The sequence below is a fragment of the Rousettus aegyptiacus genome, unplaced genomic scaffold (genome assembly GCF_014176215.1).
Source record: "Rousettus aegyptiacus isolate mRouAeg1 unplaced genomic scaffold, mRouAeg1.p scaffold_m13_p_5, whole genome shotgun sequence".
Lineage (NCBI taxonomy): Eukaryota > Metazoa > Chordata > Mammalia > Chiroptera > Pteropodidae > Rousettus > Rousettus aegyptiacus.
In genome coordinates, this window is record NW_023416308.1 from 21,341,717 (window position 1) to 21,357,309 (window position 15,593).

General features: G+C 49.6%; 1 protein-coding gene across 1 annotated transcript in view; it reads left to right on the plus strand.

Annotated features, from left to right (window-relative positions):
• Positions 1-15,381, plus strand: part of WSCD2 (WSC domain containing 2) — a 100,462-nt gene extending 85,081 nt beyond the window's left edge. The window contains exons 8-9 of the mRNA XM_016160003.2: positions 6,800-7,000; positions 13,249-15,381. Of these exons, the coding sequence (XP_016015489.1) occupies positions 6,800-7,000; positions 13,249-13,601 (554 nt within the window). The 3' untranslated portion in view covers positions 13,602-15,381. The remainder of the gene's footprint in view (positions 1-6,799; positions 7,001-13,248) is intronic.
• Positions 15,382-15,593: the final 212 nt, after the last annotated feature.

Here is a 15,593-nt window from a genome sequence, read left to right on the forward strand (position 1 = left end):
GAGGACTAATGAGTTGATACATGCTTAGCACATAATAAGTGTTCAATAAATGTAGGCTGTGAATACTATGGTCTGGGTGCCAGGCACTGACCAGGAGAAGTGTGGTGTTGACAGAGAGACAATCCCTGATCAGGGAGTGCCAGGGGCATATCTATCTGACAGTGAGGAGCAGAATGGAGACAGAGAGTGAGGCAGAAAAGACAAGAATGTTGAAAATAGGTCAAAGAATGGAGTTGGCAAGCCTTAGAGTTTTGACTTTTGTATATTTATTAATTTTTAGCTTTGGCTTAAGCAATCATTTGTTGAATGCCTGTTGTACAGGAGGCTCCAGCTGACAGTTTTACATGCTTATACCAGGATTTGAACCCAGGCCTAAGCTGTCAACAGCACCTCTGCTCTTAACCGCTAAGCTGTGCTGGCTCTATGGGAACTGCTGGCAGGAGCCCAGGTACATTCCAGAATGTCTCTGGCATGTCCTGGGGAACTGGATGAGGAAGCAGGTTCAGGAAGCAGGCTGATCCACGTTCCAACCTTCCTGGCTGTGGCAGCACCCCTACTCATGGAACCCTAGAATGTCACACATAGAAAGGTCCTTGAGGATCATTTAGTTCAGTGGTTTGGTCTCATGTATCAGTTCCAATGAATCCCTGCTTTAGGATGGTGTGTTAAGAAGGATTTTGAGGCTCTGTTCTCTCTTTGAAATGAAGTGCCTTAATCCAGTAGTGATGCCTATTGAGGGTGTAGAAGGGGAATGGTGGTCTACGTGCCAAGTCTTTACTGTCTCTGATCTAACTCAACCTCCTAACTTCAGAGAAAGGAAGACTGAATCTCGAGATGGAATTTTCAGTCTGAACTTTGTTACTTACCAGCCATGGAAACTTAGGCAAGATTCTTCACTCCTCTTAGCTTCAGTATCCTTGTCTATTAGATGGGGACGTCAATACTGAACTCAAAGAGATTTCAGGAAAACATAGTAAGATAATGTGTGTGAGATAGTGTTCGATTCTGTGGAACAAAACATACATCATTTTTTAAATAACACGTAGCCAGGACAGTCAACGATTTTGTCAAAGTCAAAGGGGTCTGGTCTCTGGCCACCCATCAGAATCGCCCAGGGAGCCTGTAAAGCCCTGAGGCCTGGGCTGCCCTGACACCATTTCTATCAGAATCTTGGGAGTGGCCAGGGCATCGGTATTTTCAAGAGCTCCCAGCTGATCAGCCCAAGAAGATTTCGATGCAAAGTCTAAGTGAGACCCCTGGCCCTAGACTAGGAGCCCAGTAGTCTCGCTTCCAGACCCACAGCATTCAAAAAACTTGTCTTTATTCTATATTTTCTATACTCAAGTCTCGGGGAATATCAAGAGTTGATAATTAATGGAATGAGGTGTTTGCTAAAATTTGAACAAGGGATGGGAGAAGAGAAGGAAGAGAGGGAGGGAGAGAGAGAGAAGAGGAAGGGGGAGAGGAGGAGGAGGAGGAGGAGGGGGAGAAGGGAAAGGGGAGGGGGAGGGAGAAAGGGAAGGAAGGAAGGAAGGAAGGAAGGAAGGAAGGGAGGGAGGAGAGAGAGAGAGAGAGAGAGAGAGAGAGAGAGAGAGAGAGAGAGAGAGAGAGAGAGAGAGAGAGAGAGAGAGAGAGAGAGAGAGAGAGCATCAACCCTCCCTGGCCGTCCCTCTGGCTCATGCTGTGTAGTGTTTCCTTAAGTGCCACAGAAAAAGGCAGGGGTTCGTGGGCTGTGAATGTGGCTGCCTTTTGACTAGGGGCTTAAAAATGCTTCCTCCAGCCTGAGCCCTTGCTGGAGACAGTGAGCTCTCCCTGGAAGTTTGGGGCTGGCAATGGAGTATAGGCAAAGAGGGAGTTCCTGTCCCCTAGTAGCATCAGTCAATCTGGCTAAGCCTTAAGTCCCTCCACCCTCACCTTTGCAGCTGAGACATACTTAACAATGAAAATCTCAAACCCTGGTGGGTCCAGGAGCACGGGGAGGAGGGATCGTGGTGCCAGAGGGAGGGGTAACTACTGTCCTTGATTTGTCCTCACTGGGTGGCAGTTTGCTGCCCCTTTCCTGCATCAGACTCCAGGCATAATGAGCCATTTGTAGTTGGAAAAAACACCAGACATTGACACCTGCTGTCTCCCCTCCCTGGAACATCAGTCCTGGCCCCACCCTTAACCCATACTCACCTGCCTGGAAACCTGCTTCTCCAGCCACAGGTCACATCCCCCTTTGCAATGTCTCTCGCAGATTTTGGTATCCTTCTCCTTTATCTCCCTTGTACCTAGGGTACTCCTTTATCATGGTCCTTATCATCATCCATGTATTCACGTCACTGTTAATAATACTAATAATTATGGATATGGATTGAACATCCGTGATGGGTCCAGTGCTGTGACAGGCGATTTGTATATTTTGTAACTCAGTCTTGGGCGGGGTGCAGAAGGTGGGTAGGACTGACCCAGAAGGACAAGAGGGAGTTTCTGGCAGTGGCCGTGGTGTGGGCAGAGACTAGACAAGTAGGAGAGGATAGTGACCTAGTGTGATAGGTGAATGAAAATAGTTTGACGGTGTTGGGCAGTGAAGGGGCTGGGGGCTGGGGCATGGGGCAGAAGGGGCAGCCAGACTGGACACGGCAAAGCCCATGGAATGCCCTTCTGAGAGCTGTGCACATTGTCCTGGGGGCGATGGGTGAGTAGAGGTGAGGGGAGTGGGGTATAGAGGATTTTAGGCAGAGAAGTGGTGTGAAATACCCCTCTGGCCACAGAGATTGCATGGGAGACATCTAGCCTGCAGGGTCACCCCAGGGAGCAACATTGATGGGGAGAAGGGGATAGTGGGGAGGGGCATTTAGGAGGTCATTAATTAGAAGTGAGGGGGTCTCAGTGATGGGCCCACAGTGGGATGGTTTATATATGAACTGATGCTTGAGTACTCTTGCTGATTTATTTAAGCCCTTTAGAGTTTCTTCCCTAATCCCTGCTTACTAGCTAGAGGACCGGAGACACATACCTCCCTCTACTTGAGACCTCAGTTTCCTCCTCTGTAACAAGCATGTGTCTTGTGGGTGCCCCCCGCCGCAGGGTCCTCCCAGGTCTGCAGGGCTGCCTGACATTCTCATCTCCCTCCATTTTCTCTGTAACCTTTTCTTCCTTCATCCTGGCAAAAGACCAGACCCATCCACCTCCACCGAAGGGCTAGATCCCTTCTTCCTCAGAGATCTAGGCTCTGAGACCTGACAGGCCACAGAGCTAGAGCCTGGATTCAGGGCTGAGGGGTCCCCAAGATGGGGAGGAGCACAGAGAAGAGAGATAAAGCCTAGGGAGAGGGAAGAGAAGGAAGGGAAGGAGAGATGGAAGATGGGGAGGAAGGAAAGGAGGGAGGGAGGAAAGGAGGGAGGAAAGATCGAAGAACCCTTCCCTCCCAGAATCCAAGTGTCTGTCCCGTTTGAGTTCTGCCTTCTCTTCCCCTGACCCAGGGAGGTTGGCTATTTGCAAAGCATGATTTTCTCTGTGGCTGTCCATCAACTCATCTGTCTCTTTCTGTCCATCTGTTTGTCTGTATCTCTCTCTTTCTTGATCTTTCCCTCTCTACCTCTGCCTCTCTGTGTGTCTCTCTGTCTCGTATGTATTTCTGTCTCCCTCTATTTCCCTGTTTTTGATGCTCTGTTCCTTCCTTATTTTGTTTCTGTGCCTGTTTCTCTTTCCCCTTTTACTCCCTTCCTTTGTCTCAACATTCCCTCTCTCCAGACATCTTTCTGTTTCTGGTCTTCTCTTCCCTCTCCCTAGGCTTTAATCTCTCTTCTCTGTCCTCCTCCCCATCTTGGGGACCCCTCAGCCCTGAATCCAGGCTCCAGCTCTGTGGCCTGTCAGGTCTCAGAGCCTAGATCTCTGAGGAAGAAGGGATTGGGATAACAGCCCAGAGTTAGGGAGAGCCCTTCTCTGCCACTGGAGGCCCACAGAGGGGGCAGGAGATTGATGAAGCATCCTCTCAGCCCAGCTTACACAGGACAAGAATGTCTAAGGACTGCCTCAAAACAAACTCTATTATTTCTAGAGGACTATCAGTCTCTGGGGTGGCCATGTCCAGAGCCAGGAATGCGCCTCTCCTGTGCCAGGAAACTCCAGGGCCTGAAAAAATGTGGAGTCTCTGCCGCTGCCCTTCTCTGTGCCTCAGTTTACTTAATGGCAAAATGCATATAGGCAACTGTAATATTGGGAGATGGGAGGAAGAGAAGGAGAAAATCTATCTTGTTCTTTCTGTGGTCTGAAACCACAAGGTCATTCCTCCAAATTCTAGGACAGTTGTCCAGCCCCTAGAGTTTGAAGGTCATGTGAGTGCCCCAGACAAGCTGCTTTCTCGTGACCCTTCGAAGTAATGATTTAAATATTTCACATTTATGTACAGGAGGTGCTGGGACTTGAGTAAGAGAGAAGTAGAGAAAGGAGGCCACCGGAAGTGGAGTTCAGCAATTCCGCCCTGGCCCCAAGCTTGCAACTCAGATTCTTCTGCATCCCTGATCCCCCCTAGAAGGACCTCCTTAGGGGACAGCTGAGCAGCCATCTATTGTTCCTCAAGCAAGCTTGTTTAATGTAGCTTCTCAAAGCCTGCTGTGTGGACATAAAACTCTTCTCTCCCCGGGAGACATTCTGCTAAATGGAATTTTTCTTACCTCCCTACATTTCCAATACTCTGTATAGACTAACTCCCCAGGCAACTAAAATCTAGAATTTGGAGCAAATTTTACCCAATATTCCTATTTTTTCTTTTTTATCTTGATAAATACTGTGCTAGGTCGACTTCACCATGGAACAAAGAGAAGTGTGATTCTCGCAATGCATGGAGATGATTTACACTAGTTGGACCACTCTGCATATATCTGATGATTTTTCTTCTCTGAGAACCCAGTAGATTCCTGTGTACCCCCAATTGTGTTTTTCCATTGCTGTGCTCATGGTTAAATGGATTTTGGTGAAGGCAAAATGAAATCATAAATGGGAAGTCCTTTGTCCATGTCATGAAGAGCTCTACCAGTGGAATGCATGACAACAGGACATGAAATTGTATCCAGTGCCACCTTGTGGGTAAATGTTTGTGTCTCAAGCTCTCTCTCAGGGTCCCCTATCCCATTCCCCATTGCCTTCAGGAAGCAATTTTTCCCATGATGCTATATGATCCTCAAAGACAGTGGGTTAACATTTTCTCATAAATACAGGCCAGTGTTAATTTGCAAGGCTAGACTCATCCCTGCAACTTGGCTTGGCAATTCCCAGGATGCAATCTGACTCAGGAAACAGATTCCATTCCTGGCTCTTCTGCCCTGTGGCCCTGTGAGGGGGGCTACACCTCTCTGAATCCATATCTTCAGGAATAGGAGTAGGTACCATGCTAGCCTCACCTTAATCCACCTTAAAAGCCAGAACACAAAGTCTTAGAAACTGAGGGAAGAAATTACCCCAGGATTGATGAGGCAAGGTTTCATCCTGAGACTTGTTCTGCACTCGCTGCCATTTCTTGAAACCTTACTACATGTCTCATTGATTTCTCACATCAGCCCTGTGAAGGAAAGCTGCATGGTTCCATTATACAGATGAGGAAATCGAGGCCCAAAGAGATGACATGATGCCCAGGATTACTCATTAAGAACACAGCCAGTATCTTGAAGAACCAGTGTGATAATATTTCTACTTGCCTTTTAAGATACTATCCAAATGCCTTAGCCTTCCTGAGACTAGGAAGCTTAGACGGTGAAGAACACAGTCTTGGTCATCTATATAGCTTGGGTTTGAATCTCAGCTCTGACTCTCACTAGTTCTGTAACTTGAGCAAGTTAGTTCATCTCTCCCCGCCTCAGTTTTCTTATCTTTAAAACTGACTGTGAAATGAAAACTGAATCATGTCCCTTCTTCGTTTGCTTAAATCATTTTAGGGGCTGCCCACTCTTTCTAGTCTAGGACTGAATTCTTCGTCACATCCCCCATAACCCTCTCTGGCCTCACACCCCCCTCTTGCTCTCTGCTCTCGCTTAGCAGTCACTCCTGTGTCGGCCATCTCCTCCCACTGACCATAGGACCTTTTCACCTGCTGTTCCTTCCACCATTCCCTTCTCTTTGGGGCTAGTGAATTCCTCCCCAGCTAAGCATGTCTTCCCCCGGAACTCTTTTCTGGATGCTGCCTGACGAGGTCAGTGATTTAGGTTAGGCTACCTGGGCTGCTCAGCCCCAGGCCGCGGGTCAGACCCACATCTGTTCCATGTGTTTCTCACCATCTGGGACCAATAGCCCTCCAGGATATGTCCTCACAGTGAGTGCGAAAGCACGTAAGAATAAAGAGAAACATGTGATGTACCTTGAGACTTTGGCAGAGACCCACCTCGTCCCACTGGCCAAAGCAAGTCACATGGCCATGCCCAACATCAGTGGGGAGGGGTATAGACTTCACCTAAAGAGGAATCAATCATCCATCATCCAACACATCACTGTCAGGCCTTTCTCACAGCACCCGAGTATGAATACTTCTCTCCAAAGCACTGACCAGGGCAGTGACTTTACATTCATTTGTGTCACTATTTGAATAATCTGGCTTTCAAAAACAGTAAGACCCATGGACCTTTTTGCAAATCATTTTATCCCCAGCTCTCAGCACAATGCCTGGCACGTAATAGGTGCTCAAGAAATATGCGAGTAAACGAAAGAGCTAATGAGTGAGCGAACATATGAGGACTCCTGAGGTGGCTCAGAACGGGGTGGGGTGGACTTTTTGCCTTCCCCAATTCACCGGCCATATCCCCCACCCTCTGGCTATGGGAAGGGTTTAAAGGTGAGCGGGACCACTGGCGCAGCGGGAGGACCATCTGCATCAAGACCCACGAGAGCGGCCAGAAGGAGATCGAGGCCTTTGATGCTGCCATCCTGCTCATTCGTAACCCCTACAAGGCTCTCATGGCGGAGTTCAACCGCAAGTATGGTGGCCACATCGGCTTTGCTGCACATGCCCATTGGAAGGGCAAAGGTACTACTTGAGAGGGGAGGTGCAGGGGCTTGGGGGACAGGGGGCCGTGCGCTGAGCCAGTGCTGTCTCAGAATCTAGGCGTGCATCCTGGCAGGCATGTGCATGAGGCTGAGGTTCCACTTCCTCAGCTTAGAGCCTGGGAGGTGCACTTCCCATGTCCCGCCACACCCACAAGCATCAGCCTCTGTTAGCTGGGCTTTTCTGATAGCATAGTAGTTAAGGACGTGGGCCTTGAGAACAAGACTACCCGGGACTTAGATTGTCACATCTATAAAATAGGGGATGATAATGTGTGTGTGTGGGGGGGGTACCCCTTAAAGGCTGTAGATGGTACTCATGGAAATGGAGACCTTCATACAGGGTTAATAGTAGCAAGTTCAAGAGCCCTTCCCTGGGAGTCAGGAGACCTGAATCCAGCTGATGCCAAGAGATCACTTACAGAGCATTATTTTAATGAAATGCTCAACAACTCTGGGCTGGGTTGGAAGGCTCAGAGAGGTTAAGTAATTTGCCCCAGGTCACACAGCTAGGAAGTGACAGTGACAGCCCCTGAGCACTGAACTTCATTAAAATGCTCTGAGCTTCAGATTTGACTCTGACGCTTATTAGCAGGTAATTATTACTGTGTCTAAGGCGAGGTGGCAGCCCAGAGTAGTGGTGAGAACTTTCTGACGCAGCTTCTGGCATATTGGATACACCTTTAACTGCCCGGGATCTCAAAAGCTCATGTCAATTACCACCATCAGAGAATCACACCCAGGGGTATCCCCATGATTAACCTGTTTTGCAGGAGGCTAAGTCCAGGGAGGTAAAGGAACTTTTACTAGGAAATGGTGGACCTGTGATTTGAACCCAGGGAATCCTGCTCCAGGGCTGACACCCTTAACCACTGTACTAACTTATGGTGACAGGTCAGATGAAATATCAGGGGTTACAAATCACCCAGCCTAGCGCCTCCGACTCCCAGCAGATGCTCTCTAAATGTGAGCCCCGCCCTCACCGCCACTTCATCCAACCTCCAGAAACCAAGCTGTTCCAGCCTCAAGCCCAGAGGTGCTTCCTGCTCCTCCAAACCCTCCCCTTAGCTCCCAGCTGCTCCAAAGCCCCAGCCACACCCCACCTACCAAAGAGAACCTGAGCATGGCAGGATGATGTTAACTCAGTGGTTCACCAATCACATCCTAAACGTTGATGTCATTGATTAAAACTCTTGGGCCTGCCTGACCAATTGTGCCCTGGGTTCCTTTCACTCAAGGGGCCCCATCTGTCTCTCCACCGCCTGACTCCCCCTCTATGAGGGGGTGGAAGCTTGGACAGGTGGTGGCATTTGTTCTCTTGTTCCCAGGAGTGAAGAAGCCTCTGAATTATTTATTTTTAGAACAATTGGCAGTGAGCACTGGTCAGGGTCAGGCTGAGAAGTCTGCAGATGCAAATGGCAGGAGCTGGTCCCCTGAGCACAGACTCTGCTTGTCAAGTTGGAAAGAACCTAGAAGATCACTGAACCCAATGGTTCCCAGTCCCAGCTGCACAGCAGAACCCTCAAAGCAGTATGGGAAAATCCCAGTGCCCAAGCCACACCCTGGACCATTGCTGGAGTGGAGCCTGGGCATCAGTATTTTTCAAAGTTCCCAGCTGCTTCCAGTGTGCAGGCAGGACCGAGAACCACTGACTCATTGTTTTTTAATGGAGAAACTGAGGCTCAGAAAGAGGCAGGGACTTGCCAAGGTCACGTGGACACATAGTGGCAGGACTAGAACCTAGCTCTTCACTTCCCAGCCATCCTGCTGCCCCAAGTAAAAAGGGAGGGCATTCACTTGGGAAGCTCATGGGAAACCAAGCACTTGGCCTTCATGATCTCATTTAAACCTTCTAATTACCAAGGAGGTAAGGAAAGTGACTGTAATCATCCTAACATTCCATTTCACAGGTGAGAAAACCATCCCAGCAAGGGAGCGAGTCACGTGACTGAGGCCCCAGGTGTTGATGGAGCTGGGATTCAAACCCAGGCATTGGCTACTCTCTCCTGCCCAAGGGTGATGCTGACTCTCTGATATATTCGGAGGTTCTCCCCTCCTGGCATAGCCCCTTGTCTCAGTTCAGACAGCGTTAACTCCCAGGAGCTGCCTTGCCTCTTTTTCCTTATTTAAGACAGCCAGGAGCTTTAAAGCCAAAGATAAAGGAGGCATCAGGATGGCTGAGCCAAGAGGCTGCAGGGGGTGGGAGAGAGGGGCTTCCAGCATACACATCTCCTAGTGGGGGTCCCCACATTATTCTGGAATGGGGGGCCTATCCCAATGCCCCCTTCCAGGCCCAACCCAGGTCTTCAGGTGCTCTGTGAGAGCCTTCCCCAAAGAACCCAAGCCCCACAGTCACCCCTCAGCCCATTTCTCTTATTTGTGTTAACATCTGGCCCCTGTAAGCACTTAAATTTGCTGGTGCTTTAGGACCCCTGCACCAGCAATGTCAGTATCACTTGGGAACTAGTTAGAAATGCAAATTCTTGGGCCCCACCCCAGACCTCATGACTCAGAAACTCCGGGAGGGGGCTGGCAATCCCTCCAGGTGTTTCTGATGGACCCCCACCCTCCGTTGCAGAACCACTCCTTTAAATCCTCTATGTTCCAAGTGTGACCTGTGGACCAGCAGCATTGATTTTACCTGGGAGATTTTCAGAAAAGCAAACCTTAGGCCCCCAGCCCCCACCCCCAAGCTTTACTGATCAGAATCTGCATTTTAACAAGATTCCCCCTGAAGCTTTGTGTGCACTTGAATTTGAGAATTGCTTCTTTAGGAAGCCCTGGGCCTAGAACATGAGGATCACCCACCTCAGAGCAGAGGTCACCCCACCCTGCCCATTTTGGGCTCCCAGTTATAGTTGAGTCAAAGCTCCTGCAGTACCCCCCACCCTGACTTTTGGTTCCATAACGTTAATTTTACGGTCTCCCTGGAGTGGGTCCAAAGCAAAGTTTTATGTGATATGATTACACAAGGTGAATTGTCCTGGATCTGTTTAATGAAACAGAGACTGTTTAATGATTCCATGGAGAATTAAGTACAGTCAAGCTATTAATCAGTCCCCAGTTCCTCCCTTGGACAGGAAGACGGAGCGAAGAGTGGCCAGCCCAGGCCTTGCCTGGCCCACATGTGTGACAGTTCCAGTGGAACCAGCCCCTGTGACTGGTGGTCTGTGACTTGGTGTGCCTTTATCCCCCAGTGTGAAGGCAACAATCAATCACCAGAAAACCTGAGCTAGTCAAGGGCTTTTGTTTTTCATTTTTATTCTTCTCCTTTCCAATGAAGTAACTGAGGAGCTTCACGTGGGGGATCCGTCCATGGTGGGTGGAGGGAAACCTCTGCTGCTGAAACAGCCTGGATATCAAATATGGTGTTGGAGAGAGGCTCTGACTAAGATGATGGGGCAAGTGAGGCATCTCAGAGAAGCTGGAGGCCGACATCAGGATTAATCGTAACAGGCACCAACATTTATTGAGCACCTCCTGTATCCCAGGCTGTGCACTAGGGCCTTTCAAATCTGACTCTATTCCATCTGCACTGCATCCAGGATGCAGACCTTAGCACAATCACCATTTTGCAGGTGGGTAAACTGAGACCCGAGGAGATCAACTAATGTCCCCAACATCACACAGCAAATGTGAAGAGGAGCCGAGTTTTGAACGCCGGCAGTTGGAATTTAAAGTTATCTGTGAACAGACGCTGTGTCTTAGACAACACCTGAAAATGAAGTGAGCAGTAGTAGACTAGAGTCTGGAGCAAGAAGAGTGCCTGAGCTGATCGGATCAGGAGCTCTCAAAGGGTTTGCCAGGAGGGTGGGAGCCTAGCTCAGTCTGGGATAGGCATGAGTTTGATTCCTGTGTTGGACGCCCACTGTGTGACCTTTGGCAAGTGGCTTCATGCCTCCAAGTCTCCTTTTCCCCGTGTGTAAAATCTGGCTAGTAAGTCCTACTCTCCAGTCTTCTTGTGAGCACTGTATGAGATAGTGTGTGTGAAGCACCCAGCACAGCCCTGACACTCAGTAGGTACTCAAGCAACATGCGTTCCCATCCCAGGGAGGTTTGCAGTCAACAAGGATGCTATACCATCTCCATCCACGTGCATCCACGGCTAGGGGTACCAGCCAGGGAATCCTGACCACCATGCAGAATGGCCCTTCCTTTTCCTCAGGACAACCCTGCAGCCCTTCTTCAGCAGCCACTTGAGATGGCCAAGCCTAGAAGTCCAGATCTGTGTGTCACTGGTTGTCCAAGTGTCATCTCCATTCACCTGGGCTTCCACCATGGCAGCAGCAGGTACCCTGAATCACCAGGGATGCTGTGAGGTGACTCAGGAGTGGGGAAATTCTAAAAAAGAGTAGAACAGACTATACACATGCTAAATTTTTTCTAATCACCCAGATACATCTGGTCTTAACCCATTATAACAGTATGGGCCCAATTAGCCAGATACATTGTAAATAATCTATTTTAAGGATAAAAAATATCCTTGTCACCAGCATAAATATTTCTCAAGCATCCATGGTGTTCCGGGGGCACTGGAGGAGCAGGAGTCCCACCACAGATTCCGATGTGTTCTGAAAAGAAAGAAGAGTCCTTTATCACATCTCAGTGTGGTGGCAGTTGGGAATTTCAATTTAGTTCAGCAGCCATTCATTGAGCCCCTGCTGGCTGTAAGGAAGTAGGAGGAAGTGAGGGTGAGGCTGCTGGTACCTGGGAATGATAGGGACCTGGAATCAGGCAGGCCTGGTCTGAATGGTGCTTCCTAGCTGTGTGGCCTTGGGCAAGTCACCTCACCTCTCTGAGCCTCGGTTTCCTCAGTGGTGATAAGTGAACAGCAGGCCTTTCCTTTCAGGGTAATCGTTAGGATTAAATGAGATTGTGAGTATCTATCACCCAGCAAGGCATGAGGATTTCATTATTAAGAACCAGCTGGGCTCCCCAACCTAGCTTGGGAGACTCAGTGATGCTCATTCAGTCAACAAATCCTACTGGATGGTGTGGGTGGTGATGCCCGCGAAAATCAGTGGATCTGGCTTCCGGGTTTTGGAGTGCCTACCCTGTGATTCTCCAGCTAGCACTCAGAATAGAGGCTGCAATCCCTTTCCCCATCCCCATCATCTTTTCTGGCTGCCCACCCACCCATGCTGTAACCCAGGCTGCTTCTATCAGAGTTTTAGCAGCACCAGGGGCTGGCTGGCTGTCTCTCTGAATTCCACTGCAAGGCTCCCCAAGGAATCTCCCGCATTCTCTCATAGCCTGTCTTTCAAGTCAGACAATCCCAAACACACCTCCCCAGTTTGGGTGACAATCCATCCTGTCATTTTACCAGAGAAAGGTAACAAACAGCAGAAAGAAACAGTACATGATTCTTCAATAAAAAGTAAAGAAAGGTAGAACAGAAAGGTGGAAAGATGATAATATAAACAATCTGACTTAACTATGCCTAGCCCACAATGTGTTGGCGAGACAGATAACATAAGTGGAGGGTACAGAGGGGACTGTGAAGTCCAGAGGAGGCACCAGTGTGAGCCTGGGGAGTTGAGAAAGACAACATCTTACCTGAGACCAGCATAACCACAGAAATAATAATAGCCAATGTATACTGAGCACCTACTGGGTATAGGCACCATACCAAAAACTTCATATGCTTTTTCTACTTACTCTGTACGATAATCCTATTATTATACTCTAAGCAAACACTATTACTACACAGGACAAGTATGACTATACAGGATAACTTGATAGTGAAAACCCAAACTTTGAAGCCAGACTGGATTCAAATCCTAGATCTTCCAGTTAGTAGCTGTGTGACCTTGAGCAAGTTACCTAACCTCTCTGTGCCTCTGTTTCCTCTTCTGTTAAACAAAGAAAATGATGAAACCTGCCTCATAGGGTCGTTGAGAGTAATGAATGAATGGGTAGCTACATTAATACATTTATTATGCTGTATATTAATATAAATATATATTGAAATATCAAAAGTTAGTAACATAACGTTTATATTGGTCTGTGCCAGGCATGTAGTGAGCACCCAACAGATGTTATTATTATCCCCAAAGAGAAGGAAGGGCTAAGAATGTTCCAGGCAGAAGCAGCAGCACCGAGGTGGGAGAAACCAGATGAATCTGGAGATCTGCAAGGAGTCATGGCTTTATCAGTGCTGTGAATAACTGCAGCACCTGACCTGCAGGCTTTGAGCCCCTCCCACTTAGCCGCCCCCTCCTCTCTCCACAGAGTGGCCGGAGTTTGTAAGGAACTATGCCCCGTGGTGGGCCACGCACACGCTGGACTGGCTCAAGTTCGGCAAGAAGGTGCTGGTGGTACACTTTGAGGACCTGAAGCAGGACCTGTTCGTGCAGCTGGGCCGGATGGTCGGCCTGCTGGGTGTGGCAGTCAGGGAGGACCGGCTGCTCTGCGTGGAGAGCCAGAAGGATGGCAACTTCAAGCGCTCGGGGCTCCGGAAGCTGGAGTATGACCCGTACACGGCCGACATGCAGAAGACCATCTCTGCCTACATCAAGATGGTGGACGCGGCCCTCAAAGGGAGGAATCTCACGGGCGTTCCCGACGACTACTACCCCAGATGACGTGTTGGGGGGCGGGAGGGCTGGGCTGGGAGTCCTGACCAAGCAGGGGACTCGAGACCCTGAGGACGCCAACCCATCTGGCCTCTCTCTTTAATATGGAGACAATCCATTTGGCTGTTGTTGGCCTGCAAGGAGTTTCCTGCATGACAAAGGAGGCTCAAGGGAAGAGATTGCCCGGGCACCCCTCACCTGCTCTCAGTCCCCTTTGGAGATGGAGGAGGCAGCTGATTTGGGAGGTTCCAGCCATGTGGGGGGCCCTCTTCTGCCTCCCACATCCCTACCCCCACCACTCTGGGTTCCCTTCCCCTTGTGGGATCGAGGGCTCGTGGGTGTCCTGGAGACATGGGTGCCTCACCATAGGTGTTGAGGACCCTGATGTAAGAGCTAAAAGGACTGTTGTGAAAAAGTAGCCCAGATGCTCTTCTCTCCCGGGCTGTCTTAACGGCCTCCCCTTCTCTCCTCCACCCCGGAAGCCCTGGCACCAAGGTTCATCCGGGCCACTTCTGTTTGAAGAAAGATTTCTGGGAAGTTTCTCTGTAGTTTAGGTTTCCGACATGCTGGATGGGGTGGGAAAGCGCAGGTGCTCACAGTAGATTAACTGGCACTACCACGTGGGGTCACTGGCATCATGGGCCCATCCCCAGGTTACACTGCCCCTGAAAAGCAATCTGATTGCCTGCCCACTTCTAGGGCTGGAATTCTGCCCTTTCCTTCCCTTGCCGAATCTAGGAGATGCCCTTGGGATCCTCGATCCCATTTCCAGGGTTCTTGAGGCACCAACAGATATCCCACCAGGGTGGCCATAGGCCACATGCAGAATCTGAGTGAAAATGAGAGCCCCAGTAACACGTCTCTCCATCGTGGGGTCTGGCACATTGATCTTACACTGCCCTTCTGACCCCTTCCAGTGGGTCCTTTGCTATCCAGGTGAGAGAGCAAGAGTGCTCCAAATCAGGGGGAACCAAACCCAGAAGAGACCCCCGACCATCGACCACCACTTGATCACAATCCAGTGGAGCCAGCTTCCCTTGGGAATCCTTTAAGGAATGAAACAAATGGGATGGCTCTTTATTTCCATACAAATGCTGCTCCCTCGATGCTGAGTCATCAAACCAAAGGATTCCTGAGGACCTGAATCCCTGATCGTTGATCTTAGAAAGCATCTATCCAGGATCCCATCACTTCCTCCACCTTGGAGACCAGTGGCTTCACCCCCAGCCCTCACCTGCATTCCTACACCATTCCCCATCATGTAGACACAAAAGCCATAGGTCACAGCTCTTTACTCTTCTGTCTAGAGCAGCTTCCCCACCACTCCAAGAAGGCTTTCTGAAGCCTTGGGGTGCAGGTGAATTGTCATTCCCAAATAGCCAAGAGACTATAGAGAAGGCGAGTGTAAAGAGATATATTTTTTTAAGAGGAATATGACTAATATGTTCCACCTCTTGGAACCTGGCCATGCAAAGAGAGGGGCCCAGGTATTGGGCCTTCTGTTCTCCTTCCTGACCCCCTCATCCGTAGGATTTGGGCCATCCCGGGGCCTAGCCAGGGGGCTCTGAATGTATTTTGTACCGTGTTTCTTTCCCCTGGTCTAGTCTTCTCTCCCGAAGCAGCAGAGGGCTTGGCCTCCCCTCCCACTCAGAGGCCAGCTCCCTCTGGGAGCCTTTTGGTCCAAGACCTGGGCCAGTTCTTTGCTGGTGGTCACCTCAGGCCACAAGCCCCTGTCTGAAAATTCCTCAGGTCAACACCCTCATTAAAAGTGAGTTTTGTTGATTATGCTGCCAAGTGGTAGAGTGTTGTGTGAGACGAGTTCACATATGGGATGTTTTTCTAGGTGTGTGTGTGTGTGTGTGTGCGCGCGCGCGCACGCGCCTCAGAGACAGAGAATGTGGGGTTCACAGTTGCTTTTGTGTCTGTGTGACTGTAACTGCCCGCGAAGGACTGTGTGCCTCTGTGTGTAAAATGGCCTCTATGTTCAGCTGCCTCTGTCAT